The 16237-nt window shown below is 37.5% G+C and overlaps 1 protein-coding gene across 1 annotated transcript in view; it reads left to right on the forward strand.

Moving 5' to 3' along the window:
• Positions 1-3176: 3176 nt before the first annotated feature.
• LOC110154017 (plexin-A2-like) overlaps positions 3177-16237 on the forward strand; it is a 171283-nt gene continuing 158222 nt past the window's right edge. The window contains exons 1-5 of the mRNA XM_055165940.1: positions 3177-3325; positions 3376-3490; positions 7964-8164; positions 9989-10085; positions 13216-13415. Coding sequence (XP_055021915.1) covers positions 3177-3325; positions 3376-3490; positions 7964-8164; positions 9989-10085; positions 13216-13415 — 762 coding nt within the window. The remainder of the gene's footprint in view (positions 3326-3375; positions 3491-7963; positions 8165-9988; positions 10086-13215; positions 13416-16237) is intronic.

The following is a 16237-nucleotide window of genomic DNA, read 5'->3' on the forward strand; positions in this document are numbered from 1 at the left end:
GTCTGAACGACACAGATCAGATTTTTTCAAATGCGACCCAGGCCACTTGGATATGTGCTCCTAAAACAGATACATATCCGATCTTTTGACATGCGACTTGAGTCTGAACGGCCAGGTTGCCTTCATCCCACCTACACGTCAGGCTCAGAGTCTAGTCAATGGAAGAAAAGCGAGGTTAGTGAGTTCATTAATATTTGAGGGGATCGGTGTATTCAGGCCAAATTGGAAGGGTCTTATTAGAACTACAGACAGTCCTGGCTCCAATGTCAACAAAAAATAAAGAACCTGTGAGCCAAATACGAAGCGGCCGTGGACGTGTAACCTGTCCATGTTTTACAAAGAACTGGACCGTATTTTGACAGACAAGCTCGGCGTTTTTCAACTTCCATAAACACTGAGCACGCTCGCTGCGCATGACGTCGTTGTGTCCTCCAATGCGCACGCAGAAAACTTTTGGGGTGTTTAAAGTTCACACTGGAGATCACATACAAGTCACATTTAATTGGAAATGTGAACGACCTCGCAAAAAAATTGGATTTCACAAAAAAATCTGCGCATTGAGCATTAAGCTCTACAGTCTGAACATAGCCAGAGTGTTGTCTGAAAATTAATGATTTTTGTGTTAGTGTGAGTGCAACAAAATCAAATTCCAGGTATGTGTACATGAGGAAACAACATTTTAACATAAATCAAAAAATATTGCAATATATGCCCTTTAACTTTATGCATTTGGACAATTTTTTCCTGATATATGTATGTGATTTTAACATGATAAGTTATAAATAAATAGAAAATGGGTCACTTAAAAATGCACTGCGAAATGCACCTGCTTGTCTCCATGGAGATTTTATTGCATTAAACATTAAAAGTCTATGTCAAACAGATGGTTACAGGTCAGAGCTGTGGAAAGATGAACCCACTATCCAGTTTGAATTAACGTTTTTCAAGTTATTTGAGTTATATGAGCTCTATAAAGGCTAAGTAAATGCAGTTTGAATACCATACCGTGAAACATTCTAGGTAAAGCAATAACATTTCCACGGAGACAAGCTATTGGCAGACCCCCCACCAGCAAAGTTACATATTACACCTTTAATGGCTTGGATTTCTTCACAGTAGAGCTTTTTTCTGCAATCAGTGCTTTCCAAGAAAATGTGTTATCTTATTTAAATGTGCTGGTAAGTGCATCCATAGGGTCTATATGTAGAACCGTGCATTAACATAGAACACAGACCTCGCACAAACAGCTCCTGGATGTAATTACTCCACTCTTGAACAATACCGGGCTAATGCTAATTACACAACTGTTTGTCCTCATCACTTCACATTTGTGCTCTCCTGCCTCTGCCCTTGTTTCCTTAAAGCCGGTGGATCCCAATGTCACACTCTATATGTGCGTATATGACACACAGCGCTTTATGTATGACAGCTGTAATGTTATTGTGAAAGAGTGGGTTTAGCAGCTGCTAGTCTAAACCTGGACTAAACCAGGACTAAACCAGAACTAAACCAGGACTAAACCAGGGCTAAACAAGGGCTAAAGCAGGGCTGAACCAGGACTAAACCAGAACAAAGCCAGGACTAAATCAGGGTGAAGCCAGGATTAAACCAGGGTTAAACCAAGACTAAACCAAGACTAAACCAGTACTAAACTAGGAGTAAAAGTGAGAACTTAACCAGGACTAAACCCCATCTATAGTAAGAACTAAACCAGAACTAAACCAGGTCTAAATCAGGTCTACAATAAGAATTAAACCAGGACTAAACCAGGATTAAACCAGGTCTGAATCAGGTCTACAGTAACAACAAAACCAGGATTCAACCAGGACTATACCAGGTCTAAATCAGGTCTACAGTAAGAACTAAACCAGGACTAAACCAGGTCTACAGTAAGAACTAAACCAGGACTAAACCAGGACTAAACCAGGTCTACAGTAAGAACTAAACCAGCACTAAACCAGGTCTACAGTAAGAACTAAACCCGGACTAAACCAGAACTAAACCAGGTCTACAGTAACAACGAAACCATGACTAAAGCAGGACTAAAGCAGGTCTAAATTAGGTCTACAGTAAGAACAAAACCAGACCTAAACCAGGTCTACAGTAAGAACTAAACCAGGTCTACAGTAAGAACTAAACCAGGACTAAACCAGAACTAAACCAGGTCTAAATCAGGTCTACAATAAGAATTAAACCAGGACTAAACCAGGATTAAACCAGGTCTGAATCAGGTCTACAGTAAGAACAAAACCAGGATTCAACCAGGACTAAATAAAGTCTACAGTAAGAACTAAACCAGGACTAAACCAGGTCTACAGTAAGAACTAAACCAGGACTAAACCAGGTCTACAGTAAGAACTAAACCAGGACTAAACCAGAACTAAACCAGGTCTACAGTAACAACGAAACCATGACTAAAGCAGGACTAAAGCAGGTCTAAATTAGGTCTACAGTAAGAACTAAACCAGGACTAAACCAGTTATAATCCAGGGCAATTTTGAATGTTCTTCCTGGAGTTAAATAAGGGTAACCCTAATCCTATACAGGACTCAAGGTGGTCTAAATCGGGATTTAAGTTGGTCCTCACCAAAGCCTAAACCAGGTCTAAGACACATGTAAACCAATTAGAAACATTTAACCTGGATTTAAACTGAACTAAACCTAGAACTATACCCATGACTCGCCTACAGAGTTACAGATCTGATCTGTGGAGAGGCGCGCGCACTCACTAAAAGAATGCATGTAATCTGAACTCGATATTCATAACCGGAACTACCAATTTAAACCACAAAAGTGTATTCACATTTATCCTGGTTTGGTCCTGGTTTGAGGCTTGTTTAGTTTTGATAAAGTCTTAGTTTTGTCCTGTTCAAGTCTTGATTTAATCCTGATCAAATCCTGGTTTAGTCCTGTGTGATTGCAAGTCCACACACTGAAACACAAGTCCAACTCATCTCTTATCTTTGACAGAAACCAGACATGAATTATGACCCGATCTAAAACAACTACACAAGAAAACGCCAATACTAAATCAAGTTATATTTTCATTTTTAACCACCTCTCCATTTCTCCTCTTTGTCCTTCCTTGACCATCTGATTCCAGTCTCTCACACACACACAACTGACACGCCGCATTAAAATATACGGCCACACTATAAATTTATGCATCCGTTAAAATGGGCCTGGCAGCTTTTGGCAGCTTTTGGGTCCTGTGCCAACCTCCTGCAGGGGCACAGCACAACAGCAGCCGCTACCACTCGGGACCTGAACTCATTTCCTCTGCGCCCGCCCTCTTCACGTTTGGCAGTGTTTCTGTACCCCTCTGGTCCACATAAAGGCTCATAATGTATTGTGTTTGTGTTTTGTGTTTTGCAGGTGTCTCTCATGTGTGAACAGCGCTTTCCGGTGCCACTGGTGCAAATACAGAAACTTGTGCACCCATGACCCGTCCAGCTGCTCGTTCCAGGAGGGGAGGGTCAATGCCTCAGAGGTCAGTAACTGCATCTTTTAGTTATTCTTTTTTAAAGGTGCTTTGTGTAACTTTTCTAGTGGAGGGCTTTTCTCCATGGAAGATGTTATTGCTTGGTCTGGTTTCACAGTAAAGTATTAAACCTTTCTTTGGCAGCCCTGCTCATAGTCAGAATGCCTGTTTTGCTAGATGCTTTTGAGCTGTAAAATCACCTGTAATTGAATGAATGTCATACTGTGGACCATTCTAGGCAGAGCAATGGTATATCCATAGAAACAAGGAGGTGAAAGACCGCCAATCAAAAAGTTACATAGTGCACCTTGAATAGAATAAGCTATATATGAAGGTTTGGATTTCAATACAAAAATGCAACTATGCAAGTATTTTTACTGTTATAAAGTCAGTACAAAGTTTACCTTCTTGAATTTACAGCAGCTACTTACGTTAAAGTAATTCAACTTTGTAATGTTGCTTTTTAAGAGAAAGTACCATTGATGTTATGTACATGTGTAAAAATACAGATTTGATTGCATTTTCTTGTCTCACATATAGGGAAATTTCAAAACAAAAAGAACAGAACATAAGAAAAACAAAGTGGCAATATAGTGGCAATAAATAAATAACTTATAACAATGAAATTAAAATAAAATAAAATAAAATCTATAGTAATGTAAGAATATTTATTGTGATATTTTGAAGAGCCTAATATAATTGTCCATAGGACACTTCTTTGCTTTTAAAATACCTTGACAAGATTTTGATGTGAATTATTTCCATCATAATCCTAAGAATTCAAGTAAAAAACATATTTCTTCATGTTGTCTGCACTGAAATGAATCATGGGATGTGTAGTTCATGATGTTCATAAGCTGTTGCCACTATAAAACCATGTATTTAAGCAAAGGAACTTGTCATTCGATATATTGTTACTGTTACATCCCTAAAAAAAAGGAATAGGGTCTGCAAGTTTTCTACTAATCCACAGCAATGATTCTTCTTCTATTAAGTTTCACTAACACTGACCAAACTGACCAGTGACAACAAGATGACAGTGACCCTTTCTTTCATAAAAAAGTACAAAGAAAACTGTTAGAAAGTGTGGAAAAGGTGAAAGTCGCATCTACATTTGCATCCAGACCTGATTGCTTACATGAATAATAAAAGTAGACTTGATTATAACTCTGTCATCAAGAATCCGGCATTGTTTTCATGTTCTGATGTTAGAATGCATTAATATGTATGACTGAGATGGAGAATTGTGGGATATAAGGTACACGCATTGTCAGGATAAGTTTTCATTATCAAGAGACGCAATAATCAAGAATAAATAAACAAAGACTGGACACACCCAGATTTAGTTTAGGTACTTCTAGTTTATGGGTATATGCAAAGATGAGTATATTTTAATATTGACCATCGAACTTTAGACATCACACTTATACAGCTCTTTTCTGGACATTCAAAGATGCTTTACAAACAAATAGGAAGCAAATAGAGGTGTAACAGTATTGGTGATAACATATTATCGTTGTGGCAAAATTGTCACAATATCGTTGTGGTCTCGTCGTGGCATTAAACTGTGTGTTTAGGCAAAAATAAGAATTTTCAGTCCACGTTGCATAGACCAGTAAACTACATAGACCATAACGTCATCAGTCAGTGCGCCCGTTGTGGACGCACCAGAGGCTTTTAAGTCTGAGCTCTTCAGTGTTTTGGGTTTGCCGACACGCCGAAAATTTTCAAGAATATGTTCAGAAAATCAAGTCTGGAGAAAAACCGTGAATCATTTACAACAGCGCTCAAGAAATAACAAAATACATTGCAGCATGTACAGTGAGTGATTTGCCTCCATTTTCCATGGTGGACGGTGTTTGGTTTAAAAGGTTAGTGGCTAAATTTGAGCCGAAATATAAAATTCCATCGCATTTAAGTTTGTTTTTTTTTTATTTCCTCACTCAAATATACATTGAGGACTCAAATATACATTGAGTAATAATATGTTTAATGCAGCTTTTGTTTACGTTTTATAGAAACAAAACTTAAAGCCACATGGTTAATTCACACATGGTGGTCAAACAGTGACAGTCAAAGACTGAGGTCCTACAGAGCCTTAAGCAGTCGGAGTGTATCTCACATACCACTGATGGGTGGACTTCAAGAGTGACCCAGAGTTTTATTACAATTGTTTAGTTGTTACTTCAGTTTTGCACTTCAACTTCAAAGGCTTTTCAAGCTGTTCAAAATGTCATTGATATGAATATGATAATAACTGTTGTACCAAGTGACTGCTCAAAGCAGTTTATAATGTCACTCTTGTTATTATGTATAATATCATAATATCATGAGCCTCCTCACCATATCATGAGCTTTCCCACGATATCACAGTAAACATCGTACTGTGAGGTTCATACCGTGACGATATCGTATCGTGAGACTTGGATATCGTTACACCCCTAGTTGCAACAGTCTATAAAACAGGGGGAATCACGGGGGGATGTCAGATTGAACAGGTGAGTTTTTAGTAGATCCAGTTCTAAGTCCCTAAGACCCTGGACAACCTCCCTGTCCACTCCCCTACTACTATTATAAATGAATCTAAAGATGATGAATAATAAAAGGATGAAATACATAAAATATTAGCTGTAGCTGTTGTACTTTGCTCTTGTTTGTGCTTTCTCCAGGCCTTCCTCAGGGCATGTCCACACACACACACACACACACACACACACACACACACACATACACACACACATACACACAGCCCTTTCAAACCCACTCTATAATGCCCAAATACTGCTCCTCATTCACAGCTTTTGTTCTTCTCTGCAGCAATTAGCAGTCTATTATCTGGCAACTTTAAAGAGTCTTAACACAATGTCATTCTCAAACGTGCTGATTTCAATGGCTGCTTTTAAAACTCTTCACAAAATGTCACTTACAATTTGGTCAAGGTGGTATAGCTACTGTCTGCCGTCCAAGGTCGTGCGAGTGGTGCTTTTATGCTAACGTACTTTTTATCCTCACGGAACCCCACGTTTTGGTGTATTTTAGAATAACTTTGGATTATACAGTAAAGAAATTGATTTTAAAAGTGCTACAGAGCAAGAAAATCATTATGACTGTTAAGAGGCCACATACACTAAGATTAATATAAGGAATTATTTTAACATAAGGAGGTATAAGGATAAACACATTTTGATGTTTAAAGGTGCACTGTGTAACTTTTTGGTTGGGAATCTGTCACCATCTTATTCGTATGGATATGTCATTGCTCTGCTTCGAATGTTCCGCACTATGACATTAAGTACTAGTAGATCTACATTACATTTATTCAATTACAGGTGGTTTTATAGCTTAAAAATACCTAGAAAAACAAAAGCAAATTGTGGTCACTGGTTGACAAGCTGGCGCCACCTAGTGCCTCCGGTTAATTTCATTTCTCTCCAGCGACTAGATCAGGAATTGGAATACACTAGACAGTTCATGAAAACCCTGGAAGTGTGAGGCAACAATTCCCAAGATGGAGGATTTGAAGCTGGAATAAAGAGAATGTTTGGTGAATTTTGTCAAGGGGAAAGATGTTATTGCCCTTCTTCCTACAGGATTTGGGAAAAACTTAATATACCAGTTAGTCCCGTTAGTGGAGCATTACATACGTCATGACCAAATAGCAGCGATTGGTTAAATAAAAAAGTACCCGCCTATCGTCGAGCGAATGAATCCTAATGCTGTGAGGTCAGATGTTTCTAGGAAGTGAAACCGGCTGAAGAATCAGGCGAAGTCCTTCCACCAGAAAAGTTACAGAATGTACCTTTAAGAGTGTCTCCAAATGATTTAATGATCCAAACTGGGAAATTTCTGTCTATGATGTAACTGGAGCAATCACAACCCACACTGCAGAGCCAGAGTCTTGGTCTGGAGGATTAGACTCCAGATTAGTACCATATTTCAGTGTACAGAGGCTGAGTTTAGTTTAGTTTAGTTTACTGGTCTATTTTAATCGGGATCATGTGCAGACTGCTCATGTCTCATAAAATCTCATAAAAGAAGAGATGCTTTACACCAGGCTTAGTTAAAGCTAGTTTCCATCAGCAGTCCCTTGGGTTACAAATTATTAAAATACATCCAAGTGTCCATCCATTTACAGTCGAGCCATGCACTCTCCTATCCTTTCATTTAAAAACAGCTTTCTCCACATTGGCTCTTACCTCATAGCAAGAAGGTTCTGGTGTGACTCCTTACTGTATGTTTCTCCATAGGTCTGGGTGGATTTTTCCCATCATCCTGGAAACAGGCAAAATCCTCTAGCCAGTCCCGATAGTCCTGATCAAGCCTAGCTTAATATCTGCCCCAGTGGTACTGAAGGATAAATGCTTTAGAAAAATTTCCCCATGGGGACAATAAAGTGCACCTTAGTATTAGAAATTTTAGCCGCACAAAAAAGTAAAGCTCGACACAGGTAAGGTAAAGATGTTTGTTGTTGTGTGTGTGCAGGACTGTCCTCAGCTGGTGCGCTCAGAGGAGATCCTGATCCCAGCTGGAGAAGTGAAGCCCATCACCCTGAAGGCCAAGAACCTGCCCCAGCCCCAGTCTGGACAGAGGGGCTACGAGTGTGTGCTCAACATACAGGGGGTCAGCCACAGGGTCACGGCTCTGAGGTTCAACTCGTCCAGTGTGCAGTGCCAGAACAGCTCGGTAAGAACCCTAATACTACATAAACACACACTAATAATGGGGCTCGGTCAAGCAGAAGTAAACAGCAAGGCCAAAAATTCAAGTTAATGCATCTGATATAAAAATGTATTCAACAGATACATATGTGCTCTAGTTTATGAAACTGTTGACCTTTTTTCTGTACCATTTTTGGTTCTAAAGTTACATACGTTTTAAACAGACCATGTATGAAACATGGAACAAAAATTATTCCCAAATTTCAAAGACCTGCAAATCATGTAAAATAAATGGATGTATTTCATCATATCTTGTGTTATTCCATCTTTGAACTGTTGATGAAGGTACATGATTTAAAAAAAAAAAACTGATATATTTTATAGAAATAGTTTCCTTTCATTTTGAAGTAATATTAAAGTATTCGGAAGAAAAAAGTTGACAAATTATGTAAAATCCTGCACCTTCTACTTGTTTGCACAATTTTCCTTCTGTTACTTTTCCCTCTGTTACCATGACCTTTCTTAATAAAAAATCGTATTACTCAAAAAGTAAGAGGTTTTTCAACCTAATCTTGTACCATATGGTAGAAAACTATATGAAGCAAATATTCAAACCAGTTTGTTAAGGATATGGAAGTGAGAACCAAGAGTTATCACTGTTTGGATTTATTGTCCAAAAAGTGCTGCATATTTCATTCCCTCCAGTACTGACATGAGTTTTTTATTCTTTTGTCAACAACTTGAAAGAATATCACAGGTTTAACTTTACCCTGTTGGAGTGTTAACTCTTTCCTACATTCTGATACTTTACTTATTTCAATAGTCCCTCTAGTTTGTGAATAAGAGCATTTGAATGTAAAAAAAATCTGCCCCTGTTTCCCTCCGTTACCGCTTGACTGGACCCAATGATAACTTGCACATTTTTTTGGAGAGTGTTTTGACATTTTTAAAGGGCCCACATTACGCTATTTTCTGATCTCTGTTAATCATCAGAAACATATTTAGAGTTGTGTTTTGTTTCATTCACACATGTTCAACAAACAAACCCTGCACATTTAGGCTGAGTCCTTCTCTCAAACTCTCTGTTCCACCTTGTGATGTCATGTGGTAATACAAGAAGTGCTCTACTGTGGTTTTAAACTCCATTCACCTTCACTAGAATCAATTAGATAAGTTCAGTTCTGGAATTTCCTATCTCTACTGAACAAAAAAAGGTAAAAGGTAGGTGTTAACTTGAAAACTGCCACTTTATGACATCACAACGTGGAACAGAGCATTTTGACCTCTGGAGAATAAGAAAGAATAGCAAAGGGTTACTCAAACGTGTGTGAATGAAACAAAACACAACTCCAGGCATGTTTTGATAAGGTTATAACACTGCATGAAGCTCATAATTTAGTAAATTTTGCGTAATATTGGACCTTTAATCTCGCAAACAATAATAATAAAACAAAGGTTACCACAAAATCTCCATAATAACCAAATGTGAAACTGGTGTTGCATTGGTAATCACATTGCGTTGTTATCCTGCCCTCCAGTCAAGTCTGAACACTGTCCCTTGTGGAGTTCTACACACACACATGCACACACCATATACCCCTTAGAGCTTTGTGCAAGGAAAGGAAATAAGGTCATAGGAGCCATGTAAGGACACTACTTTTATACAGGCCAAGAGTATAGTCCCTCTTTCTCCTGCTTTCGCACATGAGGTGATGTAACTTTTGGGTAACATTGAAAGGACATTGTACTTCTGTAAAAGGGACCATGGGATTTCTAAAGCTTTAAATGGGAAAGTGTACGTTTGGGTTGCCATTTTCCCCTCACGGATCTCTCTTATCTCGTCCCGCAGTATCTCTACGAAGGCATGAAAATCAGCGAGTTGCCCGTGGACTTCTCCGTGGTGTGGAATGGCAACTTTATTATTGATAATCCAGAGAACATTCAAGGTAAGAGGGAGAGGGCTGGAGGGGTGGAGTACAGCGCTGTGGCCTTGTAAACCAATAGGAAAACCGCTACCGAAATTAGCATTCATAACTGATTGCTTCCATGAATTATACAAGTGGATTTTTGATTATTAATTACATCTCATTAAAATGTAGCACTTGTTTGTAATTGGGGTATTGTGTTTTAAAAATGCATATCTGAAGTGGAGAGGAATATTATAATTTGTCCTAATGCGATCGTGGCATTCAGATGAATCACTATTCCCATAAGAACATCTGTTTTTAGTTTTCAAAAGAATGATGAACATAGCAAAGAGAGTCCAAATTTGGGGTTATTTCTGAAAAATAAAACCATTTTTTTACATTTCAGTGGTTACTTCAATTTTGCATGCGGCTGATCTGCAATTGTGATACGCACCAGTGCCGAGTTAAAAACACGGTCCAATATCTGTCTTTGGTCCCCTATTTTGTAATTTTTTTACTTATTTTGTGCAAGTTTTAAACAGATTTTATGCTGTAAACAGTTATTAAAAGGGCTCATATTGTGCTGTTTTCTGATCTGTTATAATCACCAAAAACATACCTGGAGTTGCACTGTGTTTTTGAAACTCTATACACCAGACATATCAAACTCAGGGACAGGGGCCAAATTTGGCCCACGAAATCATATCAAATATGTATTAGAGCTGGCCCACCGGCTACAGACTATAGCCAGGGTCTCCAATTTTTCTTCCTCCGGTGAGCCTCCATTACAAAACTAAAATTCCAGAGACCTAGTCATTTTGGGAGTGACAAGATATTGAGTAAATATAAGAGCCACAGGAACAGTTAGAGGCCTATAAAACATACATATCCATTTATTAGTGCAGAAAGTAAAGTTAGGCAAGAAAATGCTACATTTACAATTTTAATAGTCATTCTGTTCATCAAATTTTAGTTAATTATACTTCAGAAATCCCTTGGTGAGCCACTTGGAAGGAGGTGGAGAGCTACTAGTGGCCCCCGAGCTATAGGTTGGAGACCCCTGGGCTATAGAGACATTATTTAAAATGTTGTTATTATTTTATATTGTGCTTGTTCTGGATTCAATGTTTAAGCAAAACTATTACTAAACATTTATTTTAATAAAGTTTAACATTACATATGACAAAAGAAGAGAAAACATGCAGATGTTGTTGAAATTTTTCAATAAATATTTAGTTTGGCCCACGAATTAGTCCCAGTTTTTAATTTTGTTTGACACCCCTGCCACACACCTTCCACCACACTAGAATCATTTAGATCATTTCAGTCCTAGAATTGCCCATCTCTACTGAACTAAAGGTAAAGTGGAGCTGTTCACTTGAAAACTACCACTTCATGACATCACAAGGTGGAACACAGCTATTTTAAGTTTTGGAGATGTAGACAGACTAATGATAAATGATAACTCAAACGTGTGAATGAAACAAAACACAACTCCAGGTTTGTTTTTGATGGAATAACAACATTATAACATTATTAAAATTTTGGGTAATATAGGACCTTTAAAATATACATCTAATTCTAGTTTAAGTTACAATGTATAACTTTGCTTTTATCCATGGAGATGTTATTGCTTTACCTAGAATGTTTTACAGTATGAGCAGCATGTTTTTAGGTACTTTTGAGAATGTCATTTGTAATTGAATGCCTGGTGGATTTGATTGGACTCTTCAAGGCATGGCAACATCTACCAGAAAAGTTACGAATTGCTTGGGAAACTTGGTCGTTTCTGAGATCATTCATGAAAATAATGGCTGGTAGCATATATCAGTATCCTGTCTCCATTCACTGCTCTATACGGACTGAATGAAAACACATTTATCCAAAGCTCTCTCTGCAGACACCCAAATCCTGTCTGGTCTCAGCAGGCTTCCACTCTCTGTTATTACGACACAGACACACAGGTGTATTTTTACATTCGTGAGATCGGAACTCAGAGCTCCCGCAGCTACAAAAACCCAAACAGTCTTTCCGTCAAGTGTATTTCCTGCCATATTTACACAGTGTATTTATTCATTATTTCTTCTCACATGCAGTCAGGGATGTCAAGGTTATTTGTTTAATCAGTAACAGTCACAGTAAAATTTATTGTAAGAACTAAAACTGTAGAATTGTGACAAATTTAGAAGCAAAATTTTGTTGTTTAAATTCAACTGCTACTCCAAACATTAAAATAAATGTATATCTGATTGTTTTTATCATTATTTTGAAGATGGTGGTGACCTTGATGATATTACATAGTGTAGAATTTATCTATCTCCATGGAGACAAACACGTGATGCCACAAGACCAAGTTACAGGCCAGATCTGTGGAAAGGCAAACCTGCTTACTGTACAAATATCTGTTTTTCGAGGTGTTTTTCAGTCATAAAAACACCTGTAACTTTCAGAAAGCTTGATTTCATAAAGCTGATCACACACTTGAGCAATGGTTATTAGATTAGATTATTGTATTTGAAAGGGGATTGTGCAATTTCATAAAGCACATGATTAAACATGAGTAAAAAAGACAGAATTAGGAGGCAATTTTCCTCTGTAGTCCCTTAATAATACAGTATACAGGGTGGCCGCAGGGTCTTAAAAGTCTTTAAAAGGTCTTAGATTTCATGTTCCTAAATTAAAGTCTTAAAAGTCTTAAATGATGTTGTCCAAGTCTTATTTTTTTTTCACAAAGATCTTAAATTTCATTAGCCTATTTTTTTTTTTTTTTGTATACTTAACCGGGCTGCAGTGCGATGTTAAACGGAGGGAGAAAAAAACAAAAAAACAACGTGAAATCATGTAACGTCTAATTTAAAGTATTTTGAGTAATGGTCATTATTAGAATTAGATCTGGTGTTTTTCGCCTGCATAATGGCTGCAATGTTGGTCTTAATTTTCATCAAAGTGGTCTTAAAAAGGTCTTTAAAAAGTGTTAAATTTGGGGTAGACAAACCTGGGGATATCCTGAGTATAGTAGAAATATGTGTAGAAATAATGTATGTAATAATGTATTGGACAAAAGGAATGAATGTGGTTTGGTCGTGAAGTTATCGTCCCTAAATTGTGCCGTTTCCTCTGACAATAACCATAACAGTAACATTTCCTGTTGTCCCACTCTTACCCACAGTGCACCTGTACAAGTGCGCCGCTCAGAGGGACAGCTGCGGGCTGTGTCTGAAGGCGGACAGGAAGTTCGAGTGCGGCTGGTGCAGTGGAGAGGGCAGGTGCACCCTACGTCACCACTGTCCCCCCATCAACCCCTACACCACCCGCTGGCTCAACATGAACACCAAGAACGTCAAGTGCACCAACCCGCGCATCACTGAGGTAAGACCAACACAAAACACGATATATATTACATTATAGAACACATGTTACTCACTTTTTTTTAGCTTTTAAGTATGTTATAATGTCCCTCATCGAAACATACTTGGAGTTGTATTTTGCTTCTTCACACTTGTTTCATAATGATGTTGATGAGTGCAGTATAATAGTAGAGTATAGTTCAGTATAACATGCATACTTATTCTTATCTTTTCACTTAGTCTAATGTTGAACCAATACTGACCCAGCAGTTGGCTCTTTTGTGTACTTTTTCTTATATACTGTAGTTCTGGCTAATTCATCTCCAAGGGTGTGCAAAAATATTGAAATATTGATATATCTTATCCTTTAATGTGATGATGCAGTATTGTTATCAGGGACTGCTGTATCAATATATCACCAAGAGTATTTTTTTGTATATTTTACTACCTTATTTTTTTATTATTTTGATGCAGTGCTACATTTTTGCTGCTTTTTCAGAGGAAGGAAACTCATTTATGTGACATGTTTGACATTTTCACTGTTTTGATGATTAAAATGGGTGTATTTGATATTAACTTTGCACAAGAAGTGGTTTAACAAAGACTTTTAGTATCACAGACATGATTTACAGACACAATACAGTTAATTTATTGCAAATTTATTCCAATGGTGTTATGTAAGTGTTAGGGATGTAACATATCCAAATGCCTCGATAAGATATTTTCACGATATGCATCTCACAATACGATATTTATTTAACAAAATGTGAATATGCCACTTTTTCCTTTTAAAATGCATCGACAAGACTCTGGTTCTGTCATAATCTAAGATATTTCTTTATGTAATCGGCACTGAAATGGTGAAAAGGATCATGGTCAATGTAGTTCCCTCTGTTTTTGTAGCTATATTGCTGCATTATAACTTAGAGACTTCGATATTTGGTACATTGTGCTGGTCCACGATATTATTGTGAGACATTTGACGATACCATATCTAGGGCTGAATATCATGAAGAAGCTGTCGATATGATACATACCTCGATACACAGGCCACGATACGATACATATCTCAATACAGTGCACTTTCGGTTTGATACTTTTCAAATCGAGTCAATATGGTTTAATAAAAAATAAAGACTAAATCATGGCTGTGATGATCTAAATCTTTGTTGAACCACTTCTTGTGCAAAGTTCATATGAAACACAAATTTAATCATCAAAACAGTGAAAATGTCAAATTTGTTTCCTTCCTCTAAACAAGCAACAAAACTATAGTGCTACAACAAAATCATTAAGCAAAATATGACAAAAAATACTCTTGGTGATATATCGATACAGCAGCCCACGATACTGATACTGTATCATCATGATATATATTGATATTTCAACCTTTATTTACAGAACTGTTCTTTATGAAATTCAAACTTTAGGAGATGTCCTGCGCCTACATCAGCCAGGAAATAGTACTTCAGTCAGTAAATAGTACTTCAGTCAGTAAATAGTTTCATTACAGTTAATTAAAGTAAATAGTTTCAGTTAATTAAAGACCCAATTAGGAATTAACCAATATCATCGAACCGATACCCAATCCAGCAAATTTTCCTGGATCGATGCTGATATTCAGTACCAGTATCTGCAGTGTTGGGAAGGTTACTTTTAAAATGTATTCCCCTACAGATTACAGATTACATACACCAAAATGTAGTTTGTAACGTAAACCATTACTTTGGATTACTTGATATTGTCCTGCTTTTTAAAACTACATGAATGTATCAACCATATCCTGAAAATTCCTGTTTGTTTTCTTCAAATTGTCTGTTGAGCCCAAATCTCCATGAATAAGCAACTGTTTGCTGTAGAGAAGCAAAGACCAGGAAATCTTAACATAAGATGTTTTGTTTTATCTGCTTAAAGATAATAAAAAGTCCAGTCTTTACTTAACCATATTAAAAATATTATTGATAGAGAAATTATTTTTATATGAGATCACTGCTGCTTTAAATTATGTCCACCTACTGTTAGTGTCATATTGTTTAGACCTGGTTTTAGTCCTAGTTTTAGTCCTAGTTTAGTTTTAGTTTAGTCCTGCTTTAGTCCTGCTTTTAGTCCTGGTTTAGTCCTGGTTTAGTTCTGGTTTAGTCCTGGTTTTAGTCCTGGTTTTAGTCCTGGTTTAGTTCTGGTTTAGTTCTGGTTTTAGTCCTGGTTTTAGTCCTGGTTTAGCCCAAAATGTGAAAACAGGAAAATACCGCCCTGTAATCCATTTATTTCAACAAAGTAACTGTAATCTAATTACCACTCATTGAAACAGTAACTGTAACTGAATACAGTTACTCATAATTTGTACTCTGATTATGTAATCCTGGTACATGTAATCTGTTACTCCCCTACACCAGTATCTGTATCGGTGTATCACTAGTACAGACTAATACTTCATACAGAATAGGAGTACTGTGTGTATTCTGAATGTGAGCTCTGTATCTCAAACACACTGCATAATACAGTTCTCATGCAGGATCTATAAAACTGAGGCATCAATAAATGCACTCTCGCTCCTCTTCATTATTCTGCTGTTTTGTCAGAATGAGCAGCAGCTTCTCTGACCTCTCGCATCTCCTCCTCTTTATAACTGCGATACCTTGAAATGTTTCTCTTTCTTCCTCTCTCTCTAAGTTTGTCCGTTCTCAAAACGATTCATCGAAGCTCATTTCTTCTTCTGCGTGTCAGTGTCTCTCGCGGTTCACTTTATTTTGTGGTCATTTAGTTTGATATAAAGCATCATTTTCCCGTTGTAAGCCCCAGTGCACCGCTCACAGCTGAGAGAGCAGACCTGCAGGTGGAGGAACG

This window comes from Boleophthalmus pectinirostris, unplaced genomic scaffold, assembly GCF_026225935.1.
Source record: "Boleophthalmus pectinirostris isolate CB_2022bp ecotype Guang Dong unplaced genomic scaffold, ASM2622593v1 HiC_scaffold_8, whole genome shotgun sequence".
NCBI classification, from domain to species: Eukaryota; Metazoa; Chordata; class Actinopteri; order Gobiiformes; family Gobiidae; genus Boleophthalmus; species Boleophthalmus pectinirostris.